The following is an 11,061-nucleotide window of genomic DNA, read 5'->3' as shown; positions in this document are numbered from 1 at the left end:
TCACCGAGATCAGTGCGCATCTTCAGTATGTTGTGGACCCAAAACCGACTACGCTTGGTTGTACGGCGCTTGTGGGACTTCCACAACAGGTAAACGGTAGCAACAGGTACAATGTCAGCCATGCTAGACAAATACAAAACGGAAAAAAGAAATGAGTGACTCCGAGCGACGTGAAATTCACTGGAATCGCTTGAATGACGTCATCAGAGCGATCTGTTGAATTGTGCCGACGAGCGACTGCAGCTGAGCGACAGAGCGATTTTTTTGGAGCGACACGAGCGACAGCGACAAAAATAAAAAGTCCGGTGTGAACGCACCTTAACTTTCTAACTTTGGAATCTTTCTCATTCTTTTTGTACACGTGGCAATAAATCTTCATGTTCACTCAAAAAATAGTCTCACCTGATTGAAATATTTGTTGACACTGACTGTACTGTTGTGACCAATCTGGCTCTGGAAACAGATTTCCACGAAACTTGGATGAAGGATGGGCCTCAGCCCAGAATAGACCCCATTAACTTTTGGTGATTCTGGGATCCAGATAAAAGGAACACTCCAGGAATGTTTTCTCATTTTCTTCAATTAAAGTCCCCAGTCAGGTAGGGAGGGAATTGACTGTATTTATTGAGTAGCATTTATAGCAGACAAAAGAATTGGTGTGAAATATGCCCCTGCCCCTGTGGACCCAAACACTAGTTTGGGTCCACCGCGCTTGTCTTCTTCGCGTATCCAAGTCGAAAACCGTCGAGGATACGCATTCAGCGTCATCTGACGTCACGTCCGCAGGACTGCGCAGGAAGTTCAGACCACAAATTGCAGTACAGTATGCAGCACACAGCCTGTTCAAGGCAATGGAGAGATACGTGGGTGGGCTCATTCTTTTTGGTTTTGAACGCCTCATCACCCATTAGCATTAAAAAACTTAAAATGCATGTTTATTTTTTCACAAATCCTGCCCCAAGTTCCTTTAAATTATGATTAAGCAGTTATGAACTGTTTGAAATTTAGAGTGAGACAGGGCTATGGAATTTCATATTGAATTAGGTTTGACTGAGTTAAAGGGGTCTGTTGGGCACTATATTGAGTGCCATTCTAGCTGGTAAGTGTGGATGCCCCTCCTCTTTAGTGTCGGTCATGTAGGTATGTTTTTACTGCCAGCTGGTAGACACAGGCCTCAGTTGTATTTCCTACTTCCTCCTACCTGTCTGCTGTTAGTCAAAACTGGGAATGTCAGGAACGACACCAAATTACTGCTCACTGCATCTGTTACTGGAATACTGCTGGATACATTGTACTTAAGGTAAGCTCCTTGATATTTAATTAGTTATATTATGATTGATGAGCTAATCACAGTTAAAAGTGTGTGTGTATATATATACACACACACACACACACTTTTAACTGTGATATATATAATAACTGTGACTATATACACTTTGGTACAATTAACAGCTTTATTGCTAAAGAACAAAACATACAAATTCAGTAATAAAATCAATAAGAAATGACCAATCAGCATTAATCATTAACCATCATTCATTTTAAAAAATCCCTTTGTTAAATTATATACTAGAATACCTGACTGAGCTACATAAAATGAATGCCACTGTGGAAAGAGATTGTGTAGCAAAGACTAATGACACTGAAGTCATTCTTTTTTTTTCGTCAACATAAAGGAAGACAAGTACTAAGCTGCTTTACAACACACATTCTCAGACATTAAGGTAGAAACTTGCAACAAATGGTTGATCTGGAGATAAGAGTAGGTAATAATGATTTACTGGAGCCTGAATAGGTCACAGCTGTGCCTCACGCCTCAGTGTTGCCATATCAAACAGTGGTGTCCTGTAAACACTCCGCCACCAAGAGGAGCAGCAGCTTCACTTGTTTTGCTTCATAAATAGTGAGGGGTAACTGCCACTTGATTTAAAATCTGTTTTTCTGTATGTAACTAGTATTTTATAGTAGTAGTATTTTATAACCAACTTGTCTATGCTCACAAATCTTACAGAGGAAGATCATCAGAAGGATGGGTCGCTCGTGTGTAAAGTGCCTGAAAACTATGGTGATAGCTCTCAACTTTCTGTGCTGGGTAGGTTTTTAAAGACCAGGATGCAGTGCACTCATTAACACCCTCTCAAACCTAAAACTGTGTTGTCTTGTGAATGTGTAATACTTGTTACAACAAATAGACAGGGCATATAAACTTGGATTACGGCGATTGTTGGACTTTTCAGGTTGGTAAAGTTCCCTTGCTGGGGAGAATGGTACTGTATGAAAACCTGCCTAGTTTTGATTATTAATTTTAATCTAAGCTTTCACCTTTCAACCTTTTTAAGGGGTACTCCAGAGATTTGGTATGTCACTTCCAAAAAGCTGGGTGGCTTGCAGGGGACAGTGAAAGCAGTAGATGGTGAGAGTAAAATTGTTTGAGTGCTCCTGGAATAAAAACAACTAAAAGTGGTTGTCTTTAGAAAATAAAATAAATGAATCTGGAGGAAGTTTGACAAGAGTCGGGAGTTGTGAAAACACCAAGCATGTGTAAGTTTCATCATTATAGCCTTCCTTTCAGTGGACATTTAGGGTGCACTCACACTAGACAATCATTACTGCGCCCAAGCATGTTTGACCCCCAAAGTCCAGTTTGTTTGACTAGTGTGAGCCCTCCGTACCATGCTCAAGTACAGTACACTTCTTTGGACCTGGTACGGTTGGAAGAGGTGTGCTTCAGCATCGTACTGTTGCTCATGCATGTTCACAAGCACGGGTGCACAACGTGGACATGAGGTATAATCATGTATTACACCGCCTTGCATAATCAAGAAATCCTGGAAAGTCAGAGGGCCGTCTATGACCAAAACAACACAAAATAAGCCAAGAAAGTCAGTAAAGTCATGTTCTCTCTGTTGTCCTCCATTGTGCCACAAAGGCGCTACGAAGTGATGACCTATGTACTGTGATGACCTATGTACCGTGCTAAATCCCGGTTGCGGCCGGAGCAATGTGAATGCAGGGCATCAGGGGACTGGGGAGGAGGGACAATCATGCTTCGGCACAGTACGGATCAACTGGGCCAAGTGTGAGTGCACCCTTAGAATGTAAAATGGCCTTTGACGACGGAAATTCAAGATGTACAGTCCAACCTACCCAGAATAATAATGTGAGCTTTTTTCTCTCCTGTGGAGCTGTGCGGTGCATTTGTAGTGGCCTTTGGGGAGTTCCAGATGATGCACTCCAAGTTCGCCTCACTCGTCACCACCTTCTGGCCCATCTACCCTGCTAACACCCTGGTGGTCACTGGTACCATTGTTACCTGTGTATGTTACTTGGGAGTGTTAGGAGGCTTGAGGGAGAACCGCTGCATGCTCATCAGTGTGAGTATGAAGCATGAACCTACTAATTATACCTGGACACAGGCATGGAGGCGAAGTCCCATTCATTTCTATGAAGCTGGTCAGTGGCGCATGAAGCCAGAATGAATTGACTGTCTTTCGCAAAAACTAAAAAAAATTTGAAAACATGCCTAAAAGAGGAATTCATGACAGAGCTGTTGGATTACATGCCATTGTACAGGTGTACCTAATGAGGTGGACTGTGAGTGTATTGTCTGACTCATGTACAAATAGCAAACTAAGGTACATATTATGAAAAACTCACTCATGTTTGAATCTGATTGTCTGTTCGCAGTTTTTCATCCTGCTGTTCATCCTGATGCTGGTGGAGCTGGCCATGGCCTGTGTGTTCCTGGTCTACAGCAGAGAGGTAGGAGCGTTTATGTAGCCTACACAACAATACATTTATAAACGATTATTTTTGATCATTTGATTGATATGGCACTCTCCTTGAAACAGTTTTACATCAAACTGTTTGGCTAACACATTTTTTAGACAGACATTTTCCAGATTAACATCTGTTAAACTGCGATGAGGTTCAGACAACCCACGCAACCAACTTTTTCCAGTCCTTGTTATGGCCCTTGGTCCTTCCACCAGCGCATAATGCCATGAAACTAGAGGTTGATGTCTTTAATGTCCAGTAGACAGCATTGATTTGCAGATAATGTAGCTAACCTGTCTGCAGATTGACACATACTTTGAGAGAGACCTCATGCAAAGCTTGGAGATCTACAGACAGTCCAGTCCAGAAGGCAACAAGACCATTAAAGATGACTTTGATGCTGTCCAACATCTGGTAAGTGATCCACCACTCTTCTTCCTCCATTACTTTTTGTCTTTACAATTTCTTTATGTTAAGATTTTCATACAGCATTACCATAACATATAATATATCATATCATATATGAATATGTTTTACTGCCGATATTTTGCACACTCTCATGTAGATCAAAGTAGTAGTCATTCCTTTCCCCCTGCTCAAATTCATAGATATTCATTTATTGAAGAAGGTTTTTTTGTACAGTTTAGGTGCTGTGGAGTTCATGGTGAGGCAGACTGGAAGGGTAATGTCCCAATCTCATGTTGTACCAAGGACCCCTGTATCACCCTCTCCCAGGCCAACTGGCAAGAGGTTACTTATACTTCATTATTTTCATATAAACACCTGGTTCTCAAAAGGATCTCCAAATAGACACACAATAGTCCCTCATAGCTTCATCAGTGTCATCAAATTGGTTTTTCACATTTTAGTGATGCATATCATCGAATTCTGTTTTGTGACTCAATAAATAAATAAATGTGCCATTAAATGCACCAAAAATAAAATTGTAAATTCATTAATTTATTTATTTATTAAATGTGACATAAATGTATATTTGCTTTAATTTGCCTCTGTATTTGTTTTCCTTTTGTTTTAATTCAGCTATGCTACAGTTAGCAGTAGTTAGCAGTTACTTTAACAACAACTTTAAGTTATATGTCTATCAGGGGAACTCTGTAAATGACTTGGAGTTCAGGCAGAGCACCTGTGGGACATCAGAGGGAACCAGAAAATATTTTCTCCATATAATATTATCTAGATCAAACGAAAAGTAAATGAATAGTTGAATTAATACAAAGGTAGATAAATATAGAGGCAAATTAAAGCAGAAATACTAATTTATGTCACATTTATATTAATCAATCGCCAAATGTATTTTTCAATATTATTTTTGGTGAATTTAATGGCATATTAATTTATTTATTGAGCTTTCTTTATTTCTTTATTTATTTCTGAGTTTGACTGTTTCAGACAAATAACAGCCTGTGTAAATTAAAGATTACTCTAAACATTTTGTCTTTCAGGGTTGTCTCTTGAAACTGAGGAACTGGTTTGCCAGAAATTATCTTAGCACAGGTGCAGGCGTTGTAACAATGTTTATCATACAGGTAAAGTACTTACATATATACAAGGTTTACTCAAGCCTTGGATCAAATTTTAAAGCATGTTGCACTTACAAAAATCCTGTTACTGAATTCCTAGCAGGTGTTGTCTGTTAGCCATCTGCGACAAATGTTTCAATGTAACTTGACAGGGAGCCATGTAGCTGCAGTTTACCACTTTGAGATGCAATATTGAATTACTTTTTGAGGTAGTTTCAATGGCTGCCATATTGAAGGCCATGAGCTCTGTACAGCAAAGCTAAAGACAGCTGATGGCTGTCTCAACAGAACTAAATTAGCATGGTTAATTTGTGCCCTGCTGTATGAGAACAATTCATTTTAAGCCCACTTGCTAATTACTATTAGCCATCCAAAACTTTCAGGGTGCTCTAAAAGTGCACTGTGGGTTTATCAGTTATGTTATAAATGATCATAGCGGTGAGAGTGAACCAAAACAGTAAAGTTTTTGTGCTACAACCTAAATAGTAAGCTGAAAGAGGCTAACTGCAGGTAAGCAACCTTGTTTACATAATACATAGTCATTTGATGTGTATGTTTGTATAAAAATAGCAGCTGTTGCCCTTGCACAGTGGCTTAAGTTCTGTAAACTGTATTTAACATTAATATTGTTTGCTTACCTTAAAGCTGGAACAATGTACAGTATATTGTAAGTTTGTCTTATTAGTTTGTTTGATATTCGTTTAATTATGTTTCTTGTCTTCTTTGTTTACAGTTTATTTGTCTGTCTATCACCGTCCCTCTCTTTTGCCACTTCAGTCGACGAGGGCTGGGTTACAAGTGAAAAGAGGCCAATAAAAATGTATCTGCAAATTAAATCAACTTTCTGCATGTCAACAGGTTGCTTTTCCCTGTTTATTAAACTGATCCAAATACCAGAAAGGTTGCCATTTTCAGCCATAAAAAATCAAGCCAACAAAACATTACTTCAAAAACAGTTTGAACTGGACGATTGTGACCTAGACCTATTGATCTTGAATAAATCAATCTTATAGGACTCTTCCTATTATCATTAAAAAACTGTTTTGAGTTTTCAATCATTTTCTTCCTTTGTAACAGTTTTTTAATTTTGTGATTTCATATGTTTTGATCAACTGGAAAAGAAAACTTAAACTCATACTATTTTACCCTGCTTAATAAACCAGCAAACATGCTTTAAACCCATACCTTGGAGTTGTTTCTATTTGTGTGATTTTTTTTTGTGTGTGTGTGTGTATCCAGCCTGTGGTCTCCCTGAGACGGGTGCTAGTCCAAGTTTGAACCACAGGTCACTCCAATATTTAAGATCTTCGAAGGTTTTAATTATGCGAATGGTGCGAGGACCCTTTTGAAATGCAAGGAATTATTATTCTCTACATGCCTAAAGTAAATCGCCTTTTGAGGGCCTAGACATACTGAAACACTTATATGTTAAAGCTTTACTCAAAATTCAAAAGCCTGAAGACGTTAACATACCAGTATTCTGTTATAGTCATAGCCCCACCTAGTGGCAACAGGAAATTAACATTTTCTGTACTTTTTACAGCAGCCCCTGCAGCTACTTTGATGTACATTCATGACATTTGGTGCTCGTATCTAGCCCACCTACATCTACAGAAAACTCTCTTGGTGCCACTACCTCAAACCAAAACGGTTACCCCTCATTCAAAAGCTTTACATGGCAGTGTTCCCTGCATTGAACTGACTCAGATCATGTAGGCCACACCCATTTATGCCAAGAACGTTTGGGGGTTTTTTCTCGCAAAATTGCACTATATGCCAACACAGTCTCACTCCCGACGCGTCAAAAACCGACGCTTGGTAAGGGCCCTTTCACGTTGTTTACTGACGCTCAAGGTCTCCCTCAGCGTCTTATTTCCACGCACGGGGATTTCAATTGATTCCAATGTAATCCCCTTCGCGGCGATATGTGACGCTCAGAGCAAGTGATCCAGCCCATCCATTCACTCCTGACTACTGGACCAGGCCGCGGCGTTGAAAGACGCCGTGAGCGTCAGTCCCATTGGATAACTGTGAACCTGACACCCGGAAATATTCCTCATTGTCTCTCGGACAACCCCATCAGTTTCGGAGATTTGATGCATCATGTCCCCAGAAACAGGACCGGACAGTAGCCAAGGGCATTTAGTTTAAAAACCTGCAAGAATTACAGAGAAGAAAAATATATGCAGTTACACCTTGGCATGACAGGAGTAAGGCTAATCAGCAACAGCTCAAGAGCAACTTCACTGCTTTGACAAATGTTAAGGTCCCTTTTTTGCTCAGCTCTTAGTAGCTAAGCTTTGTGCATATTGTCATAATATTTATGTATTTCATACATAATGTTAAGTGAAAGTGTAACAATCATATTGATCAATAATAACAAATCATGGTTTGTTACAGCCCTGAGGTTGGTTTCACATTAACTAAAAAGCAAGACTGACTGACAAATAAGATCATTATGTAGTTGTGTGAGAGGCCAACCCCTTGTTAAATCAGAGTGATTAAAACTCACAGATAGCTGGGCCGACTTGATGGTCCTGCTGGAATTTCTTTTTTTTTTTTACAGATGATGCCCAGCGATTGTCCTTCAGCTTGTCTTGTTTTTTTTAAATTCCTCATTAATGTGAAAAGGGCACACGCACTCTATGCAAGTCTTCCTCCCAAGGGAATTTGGGGCCTGGCAGGCGGGGCACAGCTTTTTTTGAGGCTTCGTCATTCTGCATATGAGAGTGAAACATATAGGGATCAGATATGTTTGCTGTAAAGTGATTACAGTATCAATTCATGGGGAAAAACACAAATACAGTATGTTATTTTGTTCATGTATAATAGTCCTATTGCAAAAGAAGTGATAAAAAATATTACATGCTGTCAATACTGGGCATAGCGTGTAAACTTCCACTGGTTTAAATCGGATTACTTTTTTCATGCTCACTATTAACATGCACTTAAACACAGATGACAAGTGAGGTTTTGGTATATTATAATTTAACACCTAACACTGCTATTTCTTTACAGCTTTACATCACAATGTTAAAACAAGGCATTTCTTGTTCAAAACAGTGTACAGTAATACTAACATATAACTTACAGCAATATATAATACATACTGTCATCAATTTTATTACCTGAGACTCTGAATTTTTTCTTTTTTTTTTTTTTTTTTACATCTTCTGTAACTGTTTCTCAGATGGGGCTAAGCTATTCTGCCACCTGTTTTTCAGACAGCAGGACATACTTTACCACATTCACAAGATTATTTAGTTATTCATATTCATCACTCATTTCTGTTAGTGTAAGAAATGAGTTCCACTAATAAGTAGACAGGACACAATTTACTCGATTCCTCTGATTCAGCTACATTGGAAAAGTTAAAGCCTACTTTGGGCTAACGTTACTACTACTACATAATTCATTCTGCACTGACGTAAGCTAGCTAGCCAAACAAAAATTTTTCAAGTGAATAACTTGCAAAGGAAAAAAATTGTTACAGAGGAAGTTTCTCTCCGACTCTGTCTCTTACACAAACTGCTGTTTTGGGACGATTAATTTTTGTTATGCTTTTATTTTTGCCGGCATTTAAATGATCAGGAGTGTTTCTTGCCACTTACCTGGGTGTGGGTCAATTAAGGTTCCTCATGTCCTGACTGAATGGTGTCAACTACAAGTCCCAAGATGCATTGCAAATAAAACATCCAATCACTGACCTTGAAAGCTGTTGACCTCTCACTCACAGCGAGCTGAAATTAAATGATATTCTAAGACTTTAGCTTAATTATTTATAACTTTTGATCAGTTCGTATTTGAATTTTATTTCATTTTGAAATAAATTGTGTAAAAACGGTTTTCAGATTACTTCTCATAATTTGAAGAATTGTGGGTAATGTAGTGCATTTAGCTGTCTGAAACTGACCATAAAACTCCGTGTTTCTCAGAGTCGAACAGACAAGGCTGCAAACCTGATCTAGCCTTTGAATTCCCTTTGAGAAGGACAGAAGATACAAACAGAGTCCTGAGAAGGACTAGCCAGCTAGCATCGCTAGGGCTAGTAAACAAACCCTACTTGAGTTTATTAGCTAACGGTAGCTACGTGAGCTAACTACATTGAATTTGTTTTGACTGACTCTAACATAACTTTGGTAACATTTTAATATGAAACTTAACTTGTACAAAATGCTCGCTGCAGATCCTCGAGTATTTTGAGGGCTGCCAGTCCTTGCGATTAATTGCAGCTATTCGTAGCCGTTTTCTGTCCTTCTCAAAGGGAATTCTGTAAAAGGCTAGATCAGGTTTGCAGCCTTGTCTGTTGGTACACTGCACGGCACAGCAGGAAATACCCATTTTAACAACATAAAATTAAGTTAAAACCGATAGAAAACCACAAAATGTCAGGAACAATAACGAGCCTTCTTGTCTTTCTATTGAGTCCAGTGTTCTTTTGCCGTCCATCATGGCGTTTGTATCTCGCGTGAGTGGAACGTGACGTCACGTGCAAAGGGTCAATAACTGCACTTTGTAATTCAATTTATATAAATAGAAAGAATGCACTAATTAAATACATACGTACATACATAAATAAAATCTAATAAAATAGAACTTTTAACCCTTTAAACCCGTTCGGCCCGTGGGCGGGCCGAAAAAACCCGACAGTAATAAACACAGTAAAAAAAAGTAGTAAGACAGGACAACGGTGTTTACTTTCAATTGTTGATCAAATGTTATACTCTAATGTTCACAAAAGAAGGTCGGACGTGCATTTTAGTGAAAACGTTAGTATTTAGAGATGATTTTAAACCTTGTTGGTGTGAAATCTGCAACATTTAAAAAGTGTGATCTGAGGAAGTAAATGCCTTGCATCATCGTAGAACACAATGTGGTGCGACCATGTTTGTAGTCCTTTGAAAGGGGAGGAGCTCCTGAATTGAATGAGACCAAGCCTTCTATGGACTACAATACCCAGCAGAGATGGAAACCCAGCGTAAAGGTAACAGCGAAAATGCCTTGCAGTGCGCCATTACGAACAGTGCACGTAGGGTGGCGCTAGCTCTCTGTAACAGGCGTGTCGACCTCTGTCACCATTCAGTCGGTTGTAAGTGTTTTTTGTTGTTTTTTTTTTTAGTATTTAGTGTTTTTGTGGCCACAATGGCAAAGAGATACAGGGACATGGCTGAAATTTTGGCTGAGATTCAAAGAGGGTCGGAAATTGATTTTTTGGATTCATCTGACTCCGAGAGTGGCGGCTCAGAAGAAGAGGCAATTACGCGCGGCGTGGATCACGTTCACGAGTAAGTATTTGTATTTCTTTCTAATGGCTAATTTTTGTGCTAAAAGCCCATCCTAAGCACTGCCAACCAAACGAAACACACCTCAAACCCCAAGCAAGTAACGTTATGTTGGCATGTAACAAAAACGCGAAAACAGCGCAGGTCCACTTTTCTGCCACTTCTCATTTCACCACATCATGCTAACAGATGCTAACCAAACAAACGACATTCACCACGTCATGCTAACAGATGCTAACCGAATAAACGACATGTCATATGAAAGCAGAGGCTCTGCTGACTACAAAGATGTCTCCCCCTTCACTGTGGGACGTAAATTTGGCGAACTAGCAGCCAAAGAGTAGCGAAAATAAACTTCACAAAATCGTAAAATGCATCTTACCTTTGCTGTTTTGTGGTCAAAAGTTATAAAATATATTATATTTTATTTTTTTATTTTATTATTATAAAAAAATGTTATT

At 39.1% G+C, this 11,061-nt stretch overlaps 1 protein-coding gene across 1 annotated transcript; it reads left to right on the top strand.

Moving 5' to 3' along the window:
- The first annotated feature begins 1,220 nt into the window (after positions 1–1,220).
- LOC140996564 (leukocyte surface antigen CD53-like) lies at positions 1,221–6,500 on the top strand. The gene is made up of 8 exons (XM_073466997.1): positions 1,221–1,300; positions 2,012–2,092; positions 3,186–3,374; positions 3,688–3,762; positions 4,081–4,191; positions 4,420–4,527; positions 5,241–5,324; positions 6,052–6,500. Exons 2-8 carry the CDS (start codon positions 2,030–2,032, stop codon positions 6,118–6,120), a joined length of 699 nt encoding a protein of 232 aa, XP_073323098.1. The 5' UTR covers positions 1,221–1,300; positions 2,012–2,029; the 3' UTR covers positions 6,121–6,500.
- The last annotated feature ends 4,561 nt before the right edge of the window (positions 6,501–11,061 follow it).

Source organism: Pagrus major, chromosome 5 (assembly GCF_040436345.1).
Source record: "Pagrus major chromosome 5, Pma_NU_1.0".
NCBI classification, from domain to species: Eukaryota; Metazoa; Chordata; class Actinopteri; order Spariformes; family Sparidae; genus Pagrus; species Pagrus major.
The sequence above is the reverse complement of the archived record's forward strand: the minus strand, read 5'-3'. Positions and strand labels throughout refer to the sequence as shown.

Bases quoted from the DNA above. Each gene is read 5' to 3' on its own strand.
- LOC140996564 (XM_073466997.1), top strand. From the start codon at position 2,030: ATGGGTCGCTCGTGTGTAAAGTGCCTGAAAACTATGGTGATAGCTCTC. The intron at 3,375-3,687 runs GTGAGTATGAAG...GTCTGTTCGCAG, and splicing joins ACCGCTGCATGCTCATCAGT to TTTTTCATCCTGCTGTTCAT. The intron at 4,528-5,240 runs GTTACTTATACT...TTTGTCTTTCAG, and splicing joins CCCAGGCCAACTGGCAAGAG to GGTTGTCTCTTGAAACTGAG.